The sequence below is a fragment of the Dama dama genome, chromosome 5 (genome assembly GCF_033118175.1).
Source record: "Dama dama isolate Ldn47 chromosome 5, ASM3311817v1, whole genome shotgun sequence".
NCBI lineage: Eukaryota > Metazoa > Chordata > Mammalia > Artiodactyla > Cervidae > Dama > Dama dama.
In genome coordinates this window covers 19,518,582-19,540,325 of record NC_083685.1, presented here as the reverse complement: position 1 = coordinate 19,540,325, position 21,744 = coordinate 19,518,582, and the positions used below count along the sequence as shown (strand labels likewise).

Below are 21,744 nucleotides of genomic sequence, written 5' to 3'. Positions count from 1 at the left end.
TACTTAATTAGCCAGGGGACTCAGTTTATCGTGTTGATTTGGAGTTGTTTTTTTTTTAATTTGCCACATTTCAGAAATGAGAACACACTGGCATTCTCTTAAGAGCTTAATAGTCTTAAGATCTGCAGATAATTTCTTTCATACATACAAGTTAACCCAGCCAACAAATTTCAGTGATGCAACTGGATAATAATGGCTTAAAATTACTCTGTAATAGAAGTTTAGAAGTATAGCATTATCTCCCAACTAGCTGGAGCTTAATTTAGTTATACGGAAGAAAGTGAAAATAATTCAAGACAGATAGTAAAGGTCTGTGCACTTGACTCAGAGGAGAGTCTCTAAGCCCTCACTAAGTTAATTACTCTCATTTTACACTCAATTTAACAAGTTATGCAAACCAATGGAAAATGGGAGGCCCCGGACAAAAAGGGAAAGGAAATGGCAAAGTCACTGCAGAACGGGTGGCAGCCAACAGCCCGGAGGAGACGGGTCATTGAAGATTTGAAAACTCGGCTCACAAGAGAGATTGGGATGGTTGCGTAGAGAAGTGAACATACTGCCTCGGTGCAACTTCATCAAGAAGCCACTATGGTGCTAGGACTACACAGGAAATAACATTCAGAAATAGGTTTCTAAATAATCAAACATTACATTAGACTCAGTACGTTCAAGGAAACAGTGCAGGGGCCTCTGTGGTGGTCCGGCGGCTAAGACTCTATGCTCCCCATGCAGAGGGCCTGGGTTCAATCCCTGGTCCAGGAGCCAGGTCCCACACCACAATTAAGAGTTCCCATGTGGCAACTAAAAACCTCACACAACGCAACGAAGACTGAAGATCTTGTGTGCTAAAACTAAGATCCAGCACAGCCAAATAAATAAATATATATTTTTTAAAAAAGAAAGCACTGAAGATTATTATCCATTTGAGAGGGATTTCCACTTCCCATTAAGAATGGCTGATTTTATAAAAGAGATGATTAATGATGATTAATGAAATAAACAACGGTGATCTGGAAAACTGGCTTGTATCAAAGGAAGCTCTAATCCTTAAGAGAAGGGCAAACAAATGAGTCATTTTTGCAAACATATTTTAATAGCTACCCACCCAACTTTAATACCACAAAATTCAAAGGACTGAACTAAAGCAATTCAGCTCCACTGATAGGTTCTTCTGTTCTCCCCAAGCCCCCCATGGAGGTGGTTCCCAAGACTGTATCTAAGGAAGAACTAACATGTGGACAAGGGCATTTTACATCACCCCCTCCCGTCCATCCAGCTTTGTCCACCTCATAGAATCTCCGGCCTTTGCAGCTCCATCTTCGAGAAAACAAGCACTTGAACTTGTCTGTCTGGGGTCAGGGTCATTAAAAAAAAAAATGTTTCTCAAACTCTGCGTTTCTCCTAAGCTCTTCAAACGTCATTTCGTGACCACACTGGACTTGGAGAGCTATCAATTCAGATGCAGGGAAATGAAATTCCTGGCCCTGGAAGCAAATGCAGGCTCAGGCTCTCCTGTGTGAGCTCCCTCACTCCCTCAGGAGTCCCTGGCGCCTCACCCCAGCTGCTGGGATTTCCACAAAGACAGCCGGGTTGGACTAATCTGACCACACAAACGTGGAACTGAATGAGGGGCAGAGGTACCAGAAAGGACCAAAACTCTGGGTGTCTGTCCCAGGCTCGAGGGATAGCATCTGGGAGTCCAGCCAGCCAGAGGAAAGATTCACTCTCCAGATTAACTCCACAGCTTGAGGCATCATACACAAGGAGGAGAGATGGTAGGCTAAAAGGTCAGAGGGGAGGTCAGCCTGGCAACAAGGCTGCGGGTAGGGCACCTGGCCGGGACAGATGAGCGCCATTGGAGGTTGAGGCCACGAGCAGCAGCCTGGTTCCTAAAAGCCTCCTTCCTCCAAGAGGCCAAGACAGCCAAATTCCAGCCGGGGTCCAGCAGTAGCCTGGGATGCCGGCTGACCAGGAGCAGACTGTCTGCTCTGGATGCTTAACTGATCACCCGAGATGCTGCTGCGCAGACAGGGCAAAGGAGAGCAGTTTCTCCCCTCTGGATCAGGCAGTCCATCTTTCACCTCCCCCCAGGAACACTGCTGAGGTGGAAGAAAAACAGCCGTTACTGAGCACTGGAGCGATGGAGCAATTCAAAGTGAACCAACTGGTGCTTTATCCCAGACAATGATGGCTTTGTCAGAAGATTGCAACAGCCCAACAAACCCTGCATGCCCCTCCTCATTTCTATCGCTGGTCCCCAGGACTTGGAGACACCAGGCTAAAAAGAGGGAAGAGAGTTACACTCAGAAACTAACTGTGACGCAACAGAGGCAGGCCAGCTGCCATTCAGCAATGACACATCACCCAGGCTGGCTGTTCTGCAGTCGTGGGGCTCCTACCGCTCCCGGGACATATCTGAGTCTCACATACTGATGCGCTTCCAGGGATCCTGGCCAACAGAGAACACAGGGCTGAAGCGTCAAGCTTGTTTACAGTGCTGCTGGGTCACTGTTCCAATCCATTAGGGGGGCAGCTTGCTCGGGATAGCTTTTGCGTTCAGTCTGGACTACGCTGTTATTTCTCTCTTGGTTTGCCTTAGCCAAGGAAACTCACTTGCCCTTAGATGGACACTGCTGTAAGGACTCTGGCTTTCCAGGTGGCACCAGCGGTAAAGAACCCGCCTGCCAGTGCAAGAGATGTAAGAGACACTGGTTCGACCCCTGGGTAGGGAAGATCCCCTGGAGAAGGAGATGGCAACCCACTCCAGTATTCTTGCTCAGAGAACCCCACAGACAGAGGAGCCTGGTGGGCTCAGCCCGTGGGGTCGCAGAGTCGGACACGACTGAAGCGACTGAGCACTCAGAGCGTCAGCACACTCAGGACCTCAGCTAGAGCCACCGAGCCGAGGGGGCTGCTCCCAGCTTTCCAGAAGCCTGAAAGCTGCCACCCTCTAGGGCAGGAACCGGAGAACATTCCCTCTCCAGGTAAAAGCCAGGGGATGACAGAGACCAGAAAATGACAGTATTTCTCACCCCCCGGCCGGCCCTGCTCACTTCATCCATACTTTACCAATCCATGGCAATCACCTCAAATGACCACAAACACATCCATGGCTCCAGGGACCCAGCAACTGGCATGAAAATAAAGATAAGCAAACAAATTTATCGGGCGAAAAAGCAGCTGGCTACATACAGGCTGTGCCAGCTCGACTGTAATCAGCAGGTCTCTGGCTGGCTGCTGTGGGAAGCATCCGGAGAAGGCCGTGCCCACCAGGTGAGTTTCCTCAGCACCACCTGCCTGCCAGCTCGCAGGTACTGTGCCAGGACATCGTCAAGGACAAGCCAGGGGCTGAGCTGATAGCTGGGTTCTCTGCTTTTCTGAGAACTTTTTTCCCAGGGAACAAAGTCTTCTGCCAAGGTTTCTTGTGGGGGGAAAAAAAATCATGAAATTCAAAACTAAGAAGAATTGAAAACTGGTCCAGTCACTAGGGAGCCAGGCTGGGAGAGAGCAGGGAGGCTAGGGAAGGCTCTGCTGGGCTAGGAGACGGGGGTCACAGTGAGGAGCTCTGGGCTAGGACGCAGCCAGTGAACCTGGATGCTCCAAGGGCAGCCGAGCCTTGACACTGGGCCTAGAGAGTTGTAACCACCTCATCCAGAGTTTAAAACATTACCCAAGTCCTCTGCCTTAGATCAGACCCCTCACCACATGCTCTTGCCACCAGTGTGGGTGGGCAGACAGATGGAACCACAGAAACCCCACAAGAGATCAGGCTGACGAGTAAGGATGCCAGAGAGCCAGAGATCAGCATCTCTGCACTTGATGGGATGGAAAGTACTTAAACTTTTCCAGAGAGTTGAGTGAGCTCTTCTTTCCATGTACCAAGTCATACCGGCATCTGCTCTGTGACTCGCAGGGACATGCATCCACGTGGCCTCTGGTCTCAGGTGAGCGTGCCCCAGCTGGGCGGGCTCACAGCTGGAACCACCAGCTTTCCTGAAGCTCAATGCTCTTTCCCTGCCTCTGGAACAACAGAAGGTCGAGGGCCGGCATCCACCTGCTGGCAGGAGTGAGGAGCCCTGGCCTCGGGGTGGGGACGTGCGAGCTCGGCCTGGGTCCAGGCACGCGGGCAGGCATGCTGCTGCGGGCTGTGTCGGACACCCTCCCCTGTGTCCCCTGCCCCTCTGCAGGCTGGCAGTGCAGCCAGCCTTTCTATCTCCAGCCCGAGGCGCAGAGCAAAGGCTGTTTCTGGGCTGCAACCTGCTCACCTCCACCCTCCACACACACCTCAGCCAAGCGGGTGGGGGCGGGGGACAGGCCAGGCCGGGGAACCCTGACCCTTTTCTTCAACGGTCCTGCTGAAAGGTTCTCAGGGAGAGAGTTCTTCCTGTGAGGAAGGAGGAGGAGGCAGAAGGATGTTTTCAGAGAAAGTAGGGATAAGAGAAATGGAACAGGGGCTCAGGAACACAAAAATCAACGTGAAATGGTCTCAAGGTCCACCAGAGAGGGATTCCATAAGTGACAGTATATCCACACATGAAATACTACTCAGCCACTAAAAAATACTGCAGATGAGTATTTTGGAAAGGCATTCATGATCTATTAAATACAAAAACAAAACACACTTACTCCACCCGAAAAACAAAAACCCACAAGGTCTGAGAGAATAAACACCAGGGAAATAATGGTGGTTATCTGTGGGTATTAAGTTTGGGTTTTTTTTTTTTTTCCTGGAAGGGGGCCCAGAAATACAGTCAAAATCCAAAAAGTAAGGTCCTAAGCTTAGAAGCTTCCTGGACTTCCCTGGTGACTCAGACGGTAAAGCGGCTGCCTACAATGCGGGAGACTCGGGTTCAATTCCTGGGTCAGGAAGATCCCCTGGAGAAGGAAATGGCAACCCACTCCAATATTCTTGCCTGGAAAATCCCATGGACGGAGGATCCTGTTAGGCTACAGTCCATGGGGTCGCAAAGAGTCGGACATGACTGGGCGACTTCACTTCACAAGCTTAGAAGAGTAATACCCTCAACCTCTCAGTAAGCATGCTTACTGTCGCTCTGAGAAGTATAAACTCTATTTCAATCTGGCTCAGGAGCAAAGTCTTGGCCTTTAAGAACCATAAAGCTACTTGCCAACACCTCTGTAGATCAGATCAAATACGGAAAAAAACTTCAAGAGGTGGAAAGCCTCAGATCGTGTGGAAGGTGGCTGCACAGGAGAGGAGAGGGAGAGAGGGAGAGAGAGGGAGAGAGAGAGAGGGAGAGAGAGGGAGAGAGAGAGAGGGAGAGAGAGAGAGAGAGAGAGAGAGAGAGAGAGTGTGTGTGTGTGTGTGAAGGGTTCAAAGCAAGCACATCCCTTCCTTTCTTAACCTCAAACACACACACACACAGACACACACACACACACAGAGTTAACTGCAAAGCAGAGCCAGAGGCCTGTAACACAACGTCCAATGTGCAGGTTAGAAACTTTGAACAACAGCCAAGTGAGAGGCCTCTTCTGTCTAACTTCAAGCTATAATTTTGTTTCAGCAACAACCAAATCAACTGTCTGGAGTTAAGTCAAATGATTATCCCTTTCCTCCACGCTGGAATCACCCTATGAAAACAGCTCTGCCCCAGGCAGGTCTGGTGGTGAAGTTAAGGGATAACAGTTAGAAATGAAATGTAAAATGATGAGTAACCCACTGTCCAAGAACTTCCTGTGGAGAAGTGAAGTGAAGTCAACTCTCCACCCCCAAATACACACATTATCATTTAAAATAACTGCCCTGGTTCCTCATAACTCTACAAGTAACTGTCTACCAGGAGCACACACACCTCTGGGGTTTACCAGGAGGACAGTCTTGGATTTTGTTTTCAGAAGATGATGGTCCTGTGACTATATGAACATAAACATGACATGAAGGTACACCTAAGAGTGAGAAAACCTCACAAGATATCCCCTGTGCCAGGGCTGCCCTTGTGGCAAAGAGCACCACACGCTCCTTCATCTCTTAGGCCAAGACTCAGTTCTAAACGAAATGCAACTGTGGGACTTCCCTGGCAGTCCAGTGGTTAAGACTGCACTTCCAATGCAAAGGGGTGCGGGTTCGATCCCTGGTTGGAGAACTAAGATCCCACATACCGTGCGGCACAGCCAAAACAGATTTTGAGAACAAATTAAAAAATAAAAAGAAAGGCCAATAGATAAACAGATGCAACTGAGATTAAACTCATTTCCCTAGAATTCCTAATACTTGAACTCAGACCCAAGGTAGAAATGGAAATGTAGAGTTCACATACAAATTCAGAGTTCTCCAATTTTCAAATAAGCCAGAGCTCGTTCCCAAACAGCTGGAGTCACCTGGAGCTGGGTGATGGCTGCCCCCCTGTGGAGCTGGCAGGTACCCTCCAATTCAGCACAGACCGCCCCCCCCCCCCCCGCCCCCACTCCCTGCTGCCCTTCCATCAGGCAGGCCTGGTCAACTGCAGTTTATAGTTGCAGGGTTTTCATAATAAGTAAGTGCTTGTCTGTAACCATGACTCCATCAGAAGCCAGGAAATAAAAGACAGCAAACGTCCTCTTTGCCTTACCGATGACCCACACTTTTACCTCCTGACCCTTGTGGGCATTTGACTTTGTGACCCCCTGACCCAGACAATGTTAAAAGGAAAAAAGGCCTTAACAGGATAACCTTAGGGTGATTTGTGGAGCTTTGAGGTAACCTGGAGAGCAGAATTCCAGAGTCGATTTTAATCTAGGGGAAATGCTCAGGGTAGGTCACCTTCCCAAGCAGTCTCTCATTTACTGTACACAGAAGAAATGGAAGACAGAGACTCTTGGAACTCCTAGACACTGACATATTTGGCATTTAAGATCTCAAATAAGACTCCCGAAAGATAATGCTGAAAACCTAAATGGTTTGGGTTTTCTGTTGGCTTTTTATTGGAGGGTAACTGCTTTACAATATTGTGCTGGCCTCTGCCATACATCTACATGAGTCAGCCACAAGGATACATATGTCCCCCCACCCCCGTCTAAACCCCTGCCATCTCCCTCCCCGTCCCACCCGCCGAGGGTTGTCACAGAGCACTGGGTGGGGCTCCCTGCTTCACAGAGCAAATCCCCACTTGCTATCTGTTTCAAATACGGTGCGACCCTCCCCTTCCCCAGGGCGCCCACAAGTCTGCTCTATGTCTGTGTCTCCACTGCGGCCCTGCAGATAGGTTCATCAGTACCATCTTTCTAGGTTCCACATTCATGCGTTAATGTCCAATGTTTGTCCTTCTCTTTCTGACTTACTTCACTTTGTATAACAGGCTCTCAATGGAATACTATTCAGTGACCAAAAAAAAAAAAAAAGAAGAATGCATCCGGGTCCGTCCTAATGAGGTGGGTTTTTTTTTTTTCATAACAGCTTTATTGAGACATGATTTACACACCAAAAATTCACCTCTTAAAAGTGTTCACTGGTTTCTAGTATAGTCACAATACTATAAAACATGACCATCATCCTAGAAGATTCCTGCTTTTCCCCAGTATTTCCCTCCTTAACCTCCCTCACAGGCAAGTACTAATCTGATTTTTTTCCACCTCAGATTAGCTCTGCCTTTTCTAGAACTTCACATAAATGGAATCAGTATCTAATCTCTTGAGTAAGACTTGCGTCACTCAACGTAATGTTTCTGATACATACCAGAAGCTTGTTCCTTTTTATCACTCAATACAATTTACTCCTAAGGCTGTATCTCTCAAATACACAAGGACCATGGAAGAAAAATAATATTGGTAAATAAAAATAAGATTGGTCATTTTAGTCTAACCCTCACGTCCCCTCTCGCTTTTTCTCTTCCTTTACAATTAAAGACATCCCGACTTACAGGGCCGAGTGACACGCTAGCAACCAGCGGCACCACTGTCTAGTGGTGTCTGATCCATCATCTTTCCACCATATTCACTGCAGTTCCTGGTTTCACCTTGTAAGGAAGTCCCGAGCTGAATCTGTAAGAGAACTTTACTACTGAAAATGGAATATCAACATCCAAATAACGAAGCTACTAGGCTTCCCCCAAAAACATGCCTGTCAATGAATGGATAAACAAAATGTGGTATAATGACACAACGGAATACTGTCCAGGAATCAAAAGGAACAAAATATGGATGCACACTATAAACACGGATGAACCTCGCCAACCTCATGCCAAGTGAAAAAAGCCAGACACAAAAGGCCACAAACAGAATGATTCCATTTATATGAAATGTCCAGAAAGGGCACAGACAAGCAGATTACAGACACAGAAAGCAGATTAACGGTTGTCTGGGGCAAAGGCAGGACCTGGATTAAACATAAAAGAGCATGAGGGGTCTTAGTGGGGTGGCAGAATGTTCTAAAACTGGATTCTGATTATGGCTACACCACAAAAAGGAAATCAATGACCGGCACACGTACAACATCTTAAGGCACACGAATCCCATCTTGATAAAGTTGTTAACACTACTGATAACATAAACTCATCTGCACATGGGGAAGAAAGTCCTGCTCCAAGGCAGAGAAAGATCCGCTTAATAATGTGAACAACAACAACAACAAAATAATAATTATTTAAAGAACCTGGGTAAAAGGCCCTGCTACTCAGCTGGAAAATCGCTGTTTCAAACAGCAAGCTAATATAATCATGCACTGTTTTAAGAACTTGTTGAAAGGGTTTCATTCTAATAAATAAGAGGGATTTATAAATTCACTTTCTCTAGAAAGTGTAGTGTCTAGCCCTCCGGGCTGGTCCCAGAAGATGAGGCAGTCCGTTTGCAAATGGGCCGGTGACCCCCTGAGCACAAGAAGGGGTTCTTCAGGTTGTTTTTTAAAAAGCCAGAACATTGGGGAAATATCTGGAAACTAGTTTAATTCTCCTACTTTCTACCGAAGCAGCTGTTTTTTGTTTGATGACTGTCCCATGGTGACGGAGCACAAGAGGCCATCGTCTTCCCTGATGGCCTGTGCCCACAAGCCACAGAGGGAAGGAGTGGTAACTAGCTTTCAGAACAGACCCTCCTACGCGCACAATAGTCCTCAACAGTGAAGCAGTGCGAACCAAGTCCCCGCGGGCCCCCTCTCCAGTGCCCCCTCTCCAGTGCCATTCCCACCAGCAGCCTGGTTCTCCCTGATATCCCTTTCTGAGCTCTTCCAGGCCCCACTCTTCACAGTTCCTCAACTGGATTCTTTTTTGTTTTCTTTTCTTTTTAATTTTTACACTATCACTTCTGAGACTCAAAAGCTATAGACAAGGAATTCTGTTTCTGGAATTATTCCTCCAGATCTTGGACGTCCTTCTGGAGCTACCAAATAAGCCCTTCCACCCTGCCTCCTTCTAGAAGGCTTTTCTGATGGTGCAGTCCAACCCCAAACACACTAAGGATGCTCGATTTGGAGACATTTACTCGTAGGGCCTTTAGGACCAGGTAGTACTCCTCTACCACAACCAAACCAAAGGGAGTAAAATTATCGTTCAGGATATAAGAGTATCTGTTTCACAGAAAGCAAAAGCAAAAACCACTGCCATTCCAAATACAAGCTCAAAACGCCAAAACCTCCCATGGCCAACCGCTCCCTTACGAGGCACAAGAGAGGTTAGGGAGATGAGATGGAGCAGCCAGGACAGAAGAAAGAATCTCGGTACTCTGGTGACAGTGAGGACCACCCTGGACTGCAGAGCCCCCAAAACTGACAGCCCCTCACAGCCCCTCTGAGGGAGCTGCCCCACCCATAGCCACGCAGCCAAGTCAAGTGCTCAGTTTGGGTCCTCGACACAGCTCACGTTAGTCACACAGCTGACGGGGCCCCCACGGCTCAGACCAAAACCCTCAGGGTCACTGCTGATTCTTTGCTTACACCCCCACATCTTTTCCACCAGCAAGCCCAAACCCGCCCTGTATCCACGCACGTCTCACTACCTCCCCGGCCACCATTCTGATATCAGTGCTTCCCCCGGCCCCCACTGCGCAGACTCAACAAGCCGGCTCCCCAAAGCAATGAACGGAATATCCTAACCTCCCACCTCCCAACCAAACCCATCTCCCCCTCTCCTCCCCCACTCACCCTGCCCTCAACCTGCTGGCCACCCTGGCCTTCTTCCTAGCCCTGGAATGTGCCTGATTCCTTCCACCTTGGGCCTCTGCCTCGGGCTCGTCCACCGCCTGGAATGACTGCCTTCGGCTGGCTCCCACTCACCACTCGGGTTTCAGTTCAACCTGAAATGTCAGCCCCTCGGAAGACTTCTCCGACCCGCCAAGATACAGTGTCCACCTACCCTCCCCCACCCACTATCACTTTCCATCTTCTGGTGTGGTTGATGTTCTTTGCGGTAGGAACAATATAAATCTGATTTGCTTACTGATTCCTTCAACTGACTATAGACTCCATGACTTTACAATACCTGTAAGTCAGGTCACTGCGCCGGACGCCTTAAACACTCACATAGCTGTATGCCACCTACATCCCAATAAAACTGAAAACACAAAAAGAACGCACAGCCATGTCTTGTTTACTGCTGCATCCCCAAGGGCGAGAACAGGGCCTGGCACCCATCGGAGGCCTGATTAATACTTTTGAAAGGAAAGGGCATCCCATGCAAGACACATTAGACGCTCTGGGGCTAGATGCACGCTCTGGGGTCCCTGAGATTCTGATCAGAGAGGGCGGGGCCTGCTGGTCTCTCTCTCCAACACTTAAGCTGGAGACTGCGGGCTAATTCAAGTAGACAATTGGCACAGAGCATTGATGGTAACAGGAAGCTCCGAGCAGGTCTGTGTGTGAAACTCAGGCCACTGGCGAGCTCTTGTCAGGCAGCTGCAGAAGCCCCCATAGGCAGGGGCTTTGAAGCAGAGGAGGACAGGGGCAGGTGAGAGCGCCAGCTGGCAGCAGAAGTAAGACCCCAAAGCAAAGCAGGGTCTGAGACAGGAGCTGAGTCACTTGATGGGGATGAGCCTTAAGGAAAGGGCAAGCTCCCCATGCTGACGGACCACCGCAGCCCGGGACCCCTCCAGAACCCACCGAGGTCTCACAGTCCTGGGAATCCTGGAGGTTCATGAACACACTTCCTGATCCCCGCAGTAAACCCCCATTGCAAGGGCCAGCTTGAGAGGGGCCCTGATTCCTGAGGCCAAAAGGGCTCTGCCTAAAACTTAAGCCCTGTGGCCCGGAATTCTAACCACAGACAGAATTCCAACAAGATAGAAAATATCACCTAAGATATCTGCTGTCTGAACTGCACATATTAGACCCAAGAAGTAACTCAGCTACGGGCAATAGGAGCTCACACTCTGAATTTTTCATCAGCTGTATATGAATTCTTAACGATACGTGCTGTTAACTTTCTACAATACCCTATTCTAGGAACTGTGCTGGGGCAACAGGATAAGACCACTTTACAGACTTCCTTTCATAATGAGGGGCCTCCTATCATTAGATCCCCTGAAGCAGTCAGGGCCTAATACGCTTCGCACAGTTTGACACAGCCACAGAGTGGACTGCTCAGCTCTTCTGCGGGGGAAGGAGCCTGAAGAAAGACTTTTAGACCTGGGTTATATGCTTAAAAACATCACCTGGAGAAACTGTTGAGGACATTCCCGGGTGGCAGAGTGGTTAGAAACTCACCTGCCAATGCAGGGGACATGAGTTCAATCCCTGCTCCAGGAAGATTCCACATGCTGCAGAGCAACAAAGTCTGTGGGCCACAACTACTGAAGGCTGCTTGCCGAGAGCTCGTGCTCCACAGTAAGAGAAGCCTCTGCAATGAGAAGCCCATGAAGACCAGAGAAGGCCCACGCAAAGTAACGAAGACCCAGCGTAGCCAAAAATAAAACTAATTAATTAATTAAAAACAAAAAAATTCTTGAAGCCAGTCTGTATTAGTTTCCAACTGCTGCTGTAACAAATGGCCACAAAATTAGTGGCTTAGAACAATGCAAAGTTACTGTCTCACAGTTCTAGAAGGGGTCTCTAGAACTGGGGCTAAAAGCAAGATGTCCACAGCACTGGCTTCCAGAACTCAAGGGGAGAATCTGGTTCCTTAACTTTTCTAGCTCCTAGAGGTTACCCATGTTCCTTAGCTCACAGCCCCTTCCTCCATCTTCAAAGTCAGCGACCTCAGGCCAACTCCTCCTGCTCGTTCTCTCTTCTGCTTTCCTCTTCTTTTTTTAAGGACCCTTGTGACTACACTGGGCCCACCCAGGCAATCCAAAATAATCTCCCCATTGTAGAGGCAGCTGATTAGCAACCCTACTTCCTCTCTGCTATGTGACCTACCGTGTACCCAGGTCCCGGGAACGAGCACGTGGACACCCTGGGGCACCACTCATCCGCCTCCCATCTCAGGTGTGTGGGCCCCCCCCCACAGACACCACCCCGTGGTCCCACTCCACACCAGCACCCCTAGAGCAGAGTTCCACAGAGGGGGTTTCTCTTCACGCAGCTGAAGAGAAACAAGGTCCACCAGAGGAGAGTTTATGATGTTGGCCACTAGGCCCCTGCGTTTCCCTGTTCAATCCCATATATTTATCTTAACCACCTAGTATATTCCAGACACTGTGAGGCTCCATGGGAAAGTCAAAGGTGAAGAGAGCAGGAAAATCACGTCTATGTAAATAAAGATACGAGGCACAATCAGCAAAGTCGTGGATTTGCCTGGCATCGAGGGGTTCACTCCCTTTGAGAGGCACCACCGGGCCACAGGCACGTGAGCTGAGGCTTGAGGGAAGGGCAGGATTTCACCAGTGGGGAAGGGCGGCACGAGGAAGGGCATGGGGCGGCCTAAAGGCGCTTGTTTTCCCCATCTCGGTCCCCCTCTTCCAATCCACAGGAACTAGCACTTCTACCTTCTCTCTTACAGAGCTGCATGCTTCTGTAAGCAGACGAGGAGGAGACTTTTCAGCTCCAGAGACATCACCTTGGATAAGCTGCCTCACTTCCCAGCAACAGGGCAAATTAACTTTGTGCCCTTTTTTTTTTTTTGGTTTGAAAAATACAAATTCCACCGGCACCTGCCTGAGAGGGCTACTGCTACTTAGGATAACGTAGAGACTCTAGAACACAGTAGTTGCTCAGTTAATGTGAATTTCCTTCCCGCCAGCGAATGACTTCCCTCCATCCTCTCTTCCATCCCCTTTCCCCAGGCTCTTCCCAATCTGATCACCCTTCTTTGCCCTTCCATCTGGATGGCAATCAGCCAGCCAGCCTCTACACAAACAAGAAATTTGTCCTGGACTACCAATGAGAAGACAGGTAAAAGGTGAACTGTAGGAAGGTGAACTGTAACTTATGACAGGTAACACAGGGAGGGGGGGATATGTATGACACCCCGATGACACAGGAAACTGTCCACACTGATCCTGATTCTGCAAACACACATACACACACACACACACTTCAGGACTGTCCTCACTGCTGCTGTTAGACCTGGTTCACGTTGTTTATCACAACCCTTGCTAACTGTTCTACAACTGCCTGTTTATCTGTCCCCCACTCCAAGTCTGTGACCTCCTGGAAGACAGAGACTATTCTTTCTCATCTCTGTACCCCTCACTCCATCCCAGCACGGCCCTTTAATGGACACTAAATAATGATTCAAGACCAAAGAAAGCCCAAGAGGAGAGAAACTGCTTCTCTTCGGCATGGCTGCAGAAGAGAAAAACCAGTTTAGTCATCTGTGTGCACAGTCCTCATTTACAACTAGTTACCATGCCCAGGACTAGAAAGTTCTTTCTTGGAAAACTTAACATTTAGAGGACACGTTGCTTTACACCTTTAATCCCTGGCTGTCAGGAACAGTGGGTAACTACAGTATGTATAGTCAATCCTAAAGGAAATTAGGACTGAATATGTGTTGGAAGGACTGAAGCTGAAGCTGAAGCTCCAACACTTTGGCCACCTGATGTAAAGAAGTGACTCATCAGAAAAGACCCTGATGCTGGGAAAAGATAGAAGGCACAAGGAGAAGGGGATGACAGAGGATGAGATGGTTGGATGGCATCACTGACTCGATGGACATGAGTTTGAGCAAACTCCGGGAGTTGGTGATGGCCTGTTGTACTGCAGTGCATGGAGTCGCGAAGAGCTGGACACAACTGAGCGACTGAACTGAACTGATACATACATATACAGGGCTACAGTTTAGAAACTTGTATTCCAAGCCTATCTTACAGATCCAAATTAAAAGGTCTCCTCGATTATCCACTGGAGTGGAGATCCACTGTCCAGGGACTTCCCTGGGGGTCCAGCAGCTAATACACCACACTCCCAATGGAGGGGGCCCAGGTTCGATCCCTGGTCAGGGAACTAGATCGCACATGATCTAGCAACTAAGAGTTCATATGTTGCAACTAAGAGCCGGTGTAGCCAAAATAAATGTTAAAAAAGAAAGAAAAATAATTTTAAAAAAGAAAGAAATCTACTGTCCAGAAAGCTACTGTTTATCTCTAAATACATAAAAGAATCATCTCTCCCCTCACCCCACAGATATTCACAAAGGTCACTAATAAAGTTACATAAAAAGGTAGAAAAGTAAAACCAAAACCAAGCCCAGAAAGCTACCTACTAAATGTGTTCAGAATCTGCGTGGGTGATTTACATGTGTGACATTCCTCACAATGTTAAGAGGGAAAGAACCATGAACTATGTTCTAGAGGACATAGCTCCACTGTGAGGCTTCAGAGAGTATGGACAAGCCAAGAATGCATCCATTTAGCATCTGTCAAGCAGGCATTTAAAAGCCACATTCAAGACCCCAGTCAGATATGTTATTTCCCTTAGTTTATGGATGAGAAACTTGGGCTCCTAAAAAATGTCAGCTGAATGATGATGCAGAAGGGATTCAGCCCATTAAACCTCCTGTTGCTTCTTATTTGCCAGGTACTAGACCCATTCACAGGGTTTCCCTGATGGCTCAGCAGTAAAGAATCCGCCTGCAATGCAGGAGACACAGGAGATGTGGGTTCAGTCCCTGGGCCAGGAAGATCCCCTGGAGAAGGAAATGGCAACCCACTCCAGTATTCTTGCCTGGAAAATCCCATAGACAGGGGACCCTGGCATGCTACAGTCCATGGGGCTGCAAAGAATCGGACATGACTAAGAAGTCAGGCAGACCCATTTACAGACATTATCTCAGTTAACCCTCACTTCCATCCTGCAGGGACACCGTATTCTCCCCATGTCCCCAGTGGCGGACAGGAAGCTTTAGAGAAGGCAAGCCATGAATTTCTAAGCTCTGCCTTGGGGAGAGGCAACTTCTTCCTCTTCCAAACATCCCAACAATTGACCTCACACTGTAGGACCAAATCAAGACATTTCACTACAGGGGGGCTTTTCTTAGCATCATGGTGTGGGAAGGACATGGATTTTAAGGCCAGCTACAGGAAGCTGGAATCCGTCCACACTGTTACCTGTCCAGGTGGACCACGGGGCACCCCACACTTTCCCCAGCTGAAGTCAGTCTTGCCAAACTCTTCAGCAGTTCACGACTTTGCAAGTTCAGGGACAGATCATATCAGAGTCCCTAGTCCACTTCACACGACTGGGGAAAAAACAACCACAACTTCCCCTGCCCTTAGTTCCTCCTCCGAAAGAGCTGCTGAACCTCATCTGGAAACAGCTGGGAGGCAGCAGTTAACAGGAAACCAAACCCAAAAAAAAAAAGCACAGAGTGTACCAGGGAGAGTTAGGCGGCTAGAACGAAGAGGCCGGGGGACCAACAGGAAGCTGAAGTCAGAAAGAGCCCAGGCCAGAAACAGACAGAAGAGGAGGCGGCCCAGCTGTCCAGGAGAGGGAAAAAACCTGGAAAATGGGGGTGAAGGCTCTACATGGCCCTGAAAGGGAAGTGAGGCCACCTCTGGGGTTGTTTTCTTTCCTCCCTGCCCCCTATATCGCAACCCTCCTTCTCTGAAAGCCAGTGAGCAGTTTTCATAGGATAGCTGAGGTCAGAAACATTTCTGTTCTCATGCTGCTTTCTAGGCCAGAGGCTGCGGCCCAGATAACTGGTTTTGAGTCCTTCTCCTATCAATTTGTACCCACGTTCCACGCTGCCAACTAAATTCTGGGGACACCCAGATTAGCCTCACGCAGAGAGGGGCACGAAGAGCATCTTCATGAGAAATTACTAGGCTGATGCCCACTGGGGGACCAGCAGTGGCAGGAGACTGCACAGGGAGTGACAGCAAAGCCGGACGGAGAACCAGCAGGGCTGGAGGTCTCAAAGAACAAGGTAAGCCTCAAATCAAACTAAGGGTGTATTTTGCAACCAAGAAAGTTAAATGAGCAATGGCTGGCTGCCAAAATATTTTTGAAAGAAGTGGAAAAAAAATACCATTACTAAAATTCTTTGGTGTCATTTAATAATACGCCTTCAGGTTATCCAAACTGAGGGCAGAGGGCAGACTGGTTTATTTACCCTTTAGCAGAGCTTAGGTGAGCACTTCGGCCCATGCCTCCTGCCACTCCAGCGCCCACTCTCTCTTTGTATGCGGAGAAGTTTATATTAAAATAAAGGCGAGGATTAAGTTTGCTTAATAGAACACATTCCTATCTTTCACCTCCAGGTTTGTTTGAAAGCCCTCTCTCACTGCACCGTATGCTACAGCCGAGTTGAGTTTGATTCCAACAAAGCGCTCAAAATTAGTAAGCAGGGCTAACCCTGGAGGAGGAAATGGCAACCCGCTCCGCTCCCGTATTCTTGCCTGGAAAATCCCACGGACAGAGGATCTTGGCGGGTTACAGTCCATCGGGTCGCCAAGAGTCAGACAGGAGTGATCATGCACGCACGCACGCATGAAGCAGGGCTAAAAGCGGGCAGAGGGCTGAGAACTCAATACCATTTGGGTTTAAAAAAAAAAAATCTTCACAGGCTTGGTGCCAGCTCAAACTGGCAAGACCAGAGAATCAGAGCGGAGCCTAACCAATGTGCCACGCAAAGGGGGTGGGAGGAGAGCTCTGGGTAACTTACTGCAGCCTTGTGGCAAACAAACCATCAGGGAAGCCTTCAAGAGAGGAAATGGGGGCGGGCAGAGTGGGGGTGCGTTTCAGGAACATAACAAAGGAACAAGTTGACTAATCATTTATTCCAGAGGGGGAAAATGCCACCGGGAGCTATGTATATCTAGTGTTTCAGCTTCAGGTAAATGTATAACTTGGGTATATTCGGGGCTCACTGCTTTCCAAAAAAAATGGGGGGAGGAGGGAAACGTTCCTACTCCTCTTGATACTGTTTCTGGAATCTCCAAGGAAACTTTGTCTGCGCTGCCTGCAGCAGACACCTAAGACAGCCCCAGCCAGTCCAGTTACTAATGCAGTAATCTCCACTCTGCCGAGATCCTATCGTGAGCTTTGTGCAGGGCTGGGCTGCTCCGCACTGCAGCTCCTCCAAAGAAGTTCTGTTCCCGAGGCAGAAGTTATCCGAAGCAAATACCTGACAAACACACCGAGAAAGGGAGAGTGGAAAGGCATTTTAAGCCGTGAGGTTAAACCCAGGCATTTCTGTGACTTGAGGAAAAAAAGAGATCTCCGCCTAGAGCCAGAGCCATAGGTCAGGATGGTGTCTGAGATGCCTGCCCTAAACATCTCCAAATAATGTTTCAGGGCCAGCCCAAGGAGCCTCCAACTTGCCAGGGGGACAGCCTCCAACTTGCCAGGGGGACAGCCTCCACCACCAAGGGCTAGGGCTTCAAGTCTTCCTAGGAGGCACTCAGGGCCCCTCCCAAGTGTGGGTGGGGGGAGGGCTTCCCAATCTAGAGAGTGTGAGGGAACCCAGCCTCCCTCACGATAAGAAAACTAGCTCACACTTAGGGAGCAATTAAATATGTGCCAAGCACTGAAATAAGCACTTTACCTATCTCATTCCATCCCCACAGCAGTCAACGGAGGCAGGTAATATTGTCACCCTCTATAAAGGAGGAAACGGGCTCGCAGATTTTACACAATCAGTAAACCAGCGCTTAACCACCCTGGACAGGTGGTCCCAACCACGTCTCCCTGTTGCCGGAAACACACAAAGCTTTGGGGGGAAGGGTGGATAAAGTCAAGTAACACGAGGTACAGCCTGTATTTACACCTTTTTCTAGTCTGAAATCAGTGGCCTCGGGACATTGAGAGGGGGCGGGGGGTGCCTAGCTGGGGAACGTGAAGCCGGAAGAACTTAAGCCCTGGCAGACAGGGAAGAGGCCAGGACCTCCATCCCTCTCGTTTCCACTCGGGACCCCAGACCCATAAACCCGCCGGATGGGGGAAGACCCAAAGGGAATGCCTGAAGCTAAGAGGTCCCCGGGCGGCAGCCCTCCACGCTTGTTTTGTCAAAGGAGCCCCGCTCGAGAGGTGGGGCCGGCCGGGTTCCTACCTGTAGGCCAGGGTCATGCACTCGAAGAGCTTGGTGAGCGAGGCGTCGATGGACAGGTGGCAGGAGCTGGTCTTGCCGAAGCTGTAGGTCTGGCACGTCTGCTTGTTGACCGTGTCGAAATCGTAGCCCTTCTTGGGCGGGTGCTCCCGGTGCGGCGACGACACCATGAAGTGGCCGCTGTGGATGATCTGCTGGCGGCGCGGAGGCTCCTCGCGGCCCGATCCGGCCTTGGGCGGCGGTAGCGCGGCGCTCGCCTGGCCCCTGGCCGGGGTGGCTGCGCCGGAGGCGGGCGGCGGGGACGGTTCATCCGTGTCAGAGTCGTCGTCGTCCTCGGGCACCTGGGGCTTCAGCAGCACGGCGCGGCCCCGGCTGCGGGGCCGGCTCTGGGAGCACATGAAGACGTCGGCGGCCATGGGGGGGGCCCGGCCGGGGGCATCCCCCGGGGCGCGGGGAGACGCAGGGGAGCTAACGAGACGGGGCGCCGGCCCGGGCCGGCCCGCGCGCCGACTGTCCGCGAGCGCGCGGCGGGGCGGGAGGGGGAGGGCGCGGGCCGACAGGGCCGCCTAGGCGCCGGCCCCGGCGTGACGTCACTGGCGCGTCTCGACCAATCGGACGCCCGCGTCGGCCTCTTAAAGGCGCAGGGGTCCTTTCCGTAGCTGGGCGGACAAAAAAAAAGGGGGGGGGAGGGGGAGCCGGAGGCCACGCCTCCCGGCCCCGCCCCTCGCCATCCCATTCCCTTCGGGGTGCTGCGGGACATGGTGGCCAGGTGGTGTCACTCGCCAGTGTCTTGGCCTAGGAGAGGCGTTGGCCAAGCAGGTCGTGCAGATCCCGCCTCGCACTCCGGGGAAGGGCTCTGCCGCCTTGCCGCGGCCGGACGGGCGCTCCACGTGTTGGGTGGAGGTAGCGCTCCTTCCCCCCTCCCAGGCCCCGCTTTCTCCTGCAGGGCCCGGAACTGTGTCCTATTGGCTCTTCCGAGATATTGCTGGGCCCTAAAGGTTTTGTCCCCATTTTATTGATGAAAAGACAGAGTCGCTGAATACCAAAGGGATTTTCTAACGCGAAAGCAAGGTCATTAACACTTCTCACCTCCGCAGAGGTAGAAACTAGCTCTTTAGTTAAGACACTTTCCCAGTACATCGCAATTTGTCAGTGGCAGAGCCAGCCACCAGCTCGTTTAACTCCTTTAACAACTCAAAATACTGTCATTATTGTTAAGATCTTAAACTTGGAGGGAGAACCAGCACCTAAACCCTTCCAAAAGGGGGAATTCGGAGCCATAATTGTCTTCTCTGTCAAATGGGGATTCCTATGCCTCAGAAAGTTGTGACAATTGAAAAATGACTATAAAATGCTTTGCACAGTGCCAAGCAAAGAATGAGCACTAAATAGACAGACTACAGACTGAAGGGACTGAACCAGCCAGACCAAAGGCATCTAGAAATTGCCAGTACTCAACCACTTTTGACTATAGAAACAGCGATTTCACATGGCCCAGCATAATAGTTGACATGTATAGAAAGTTGTCAAGGGGCTCAAAGCCAGCTGGCAGTGGCCATGTAGGGAGGGCAGGGCAACTAACTAGAGGGCCAGTGGGCCCCCTGGGGCAGGCACTCCCATCCTAGTGTCTGCAGGGCCTCCGGAGTCCTCTACGGCTGCTCCTGCACTCTGCTCTGAAGCCAGTTTCACCTCCAGATTTGGGTGGGATCTCAGCTCGATACCACACCTTCCTTCTGCCAGGGAACATGTTGGGAGTGAAAGGGACAAATGGCTCTTATCAAAGCAACTGTGCAAACTCCATCCCTGGGTGTCTTCAAGGAGGGAGAGGCCAGAGGGATCGGCAGCTGGTGTGAGTTTGAAGTCTCCTCCCTTGTCCAAACCACCACTCCCAACTCTGGTTGCAGATGTCTGAAGGGCAACTCTTTGAGTTGCCTTTCTTTATCTGAAGACTTTTCTTCCTGATAAACACTTAAATGCCCAGCCTCTTTTGATATGGCAATTCCACTTCTATAATTTTATGCTAAAGTCTGTGTGTGCATCATTTGTAAAGAGTGGACGTTATAAACAACATGATGTCTAACAAGAGGGCATACATTGAATGTAACATAGTCCCTAATATAATGAAATACTACATTTTAAATGATGCAAATGTATTTTTATTGACATTGGAAGATATCACATGTTGTTGGGTGGAAAGACAACTTTTAAAAAGTTATCAAGGGGTGGGAGGTGGGAGGGAAGTTCAAGAGGGAGGGGACATATACCTATGGATGATTCATGTTGATGTGTGGCGGAAACCAACACAATATTGTAAAGCAATTATCCTCCAATTAAAAATAAATAAATTAAAAAAAAATTATCAGAGGAATTCTCTGGTGGTTCAGTGGTGGAGAGGACTCCAAACTTTCACTCCAAGGGGCAAGGGGTTCAATCCCTGGTTGGGGAACTAGGATCCTACAAGCCACACGGCACAGCCAAAAAAAAAAAAAAAAAGTTATCAGTAGCTTGATGTCAGTTTTAAAAAATTCATATATTTATGTGTGTATGTCAGAAGTGCACTATAATGTTAACACTGGTTATCTCTGGGTGGGGCAACTATTTTCTAATTCCCAAAAGAGACAATTATTACTTGTATACTTTTTTCTTTGCAGTGTACTCTTTATTTCTCTTTGGTTTCTTAACACAAAAGGTATCTATGTGAAAGGATATGTTAGGTAGTTAGAATAGGGAAAAGGAGTCCAAAATGGCGATGGCTAAAAGACCTGGAAGGGAAAGCCCGCGAAAATAGAACAAAGGAAGGTCCGAGGACCTGAGTGAGAACCTCAGGTAAAACAAACAACGCTCCTGCCTAAGCCCAATTTGCATAGGACAGGCCCAGGGGGAACAAAAAAACATAAAAAGAGGAGCCAAAGCCCTCTTCTCTCTCTCTCTCTCTCTCTCTCTCTCCCCCCACACGATGGGGTGCTCTTCTCTTCCCGTCTTTGGATCAAAGTGCCCTCACACATCGAAGATGGATTTTCCTGCTATCATCTAAATAAATAGAGCTCTAACACTGAGCTGTAACAATGATTTATTTAAGAACTATAACATGGTCTGGTTTTAACGTCCGTCACTCCAAATCTTTGTTGTGACGAGACAAAGAACCAAGGAGCATATACTCGCCTGACAGATATATATATATATATAATTTTTTTATATGTAGTCTTCTTTTATGTTGACCATTTTTTAAAAGTCTTGATTGAATGTGTTACAATATTGCTTCTGTTGTTTATGTTGACTTTTTGGCCATGAGGCATGTGGGATCTTAGCTCCCCAACCAGGGTTTAAACCCCATACCCTTGGCATTGGAAAGTGAAGTCTTAACCACTGGACTGCCAGGGAAGTCTCTACTTAA

The 21,744-nt window shown here is 49.2% G+C and overlaps 1 protein-coding gene and 1 long non-coding RNA gene across 6 annotated transcripts in view; one reads left to right on the top strand and one right to left on the bottom strand.

The window, feature by feature from the left end:
* MLXIP (MLX interacting protein) overlaps positions 1 to 18,852 on the bottom strand; it is a 59,485-nt gene extending 40,633 nt beyond the window's left edge. Inside the window, exon 1 of one of the 4 annotated variants that reach the window (XM_061141978.1) lies at positions 18,354 to 18,852. In XM_061141978.1, coding sequence (XP_060997961.1) covers positions 18,354 to 18,766 — 413 coding nt within the window. In that variant the 5' untranslated portion in view covers positions 18,767 to 18,852. The remainder of the gene's footprint in view (positions 1 to 18,353) is intronic. The other 3 variants (XM_061141976.1, XM_061141977.1, XM_061141980.1) reach the window with 3 other exon arrangements.
* LOC133056566 (uncharacterized) overlaps positions 13,897 to 21,744 on the top strand; it is a 27,055-nt gene continuing 19,207 nt past the window's right edge. For both annotated transcript variants that reach the window (XR_009692852.1, XR_009692853.1), the window contains exon 1: positions 13,897 to 16,229. This is a non-coding gene — a long non-coding RNA (uncharacterized LOC133056566). The remainder of the gene's footprint in view (positions 16,230 to 21,744) is intronic.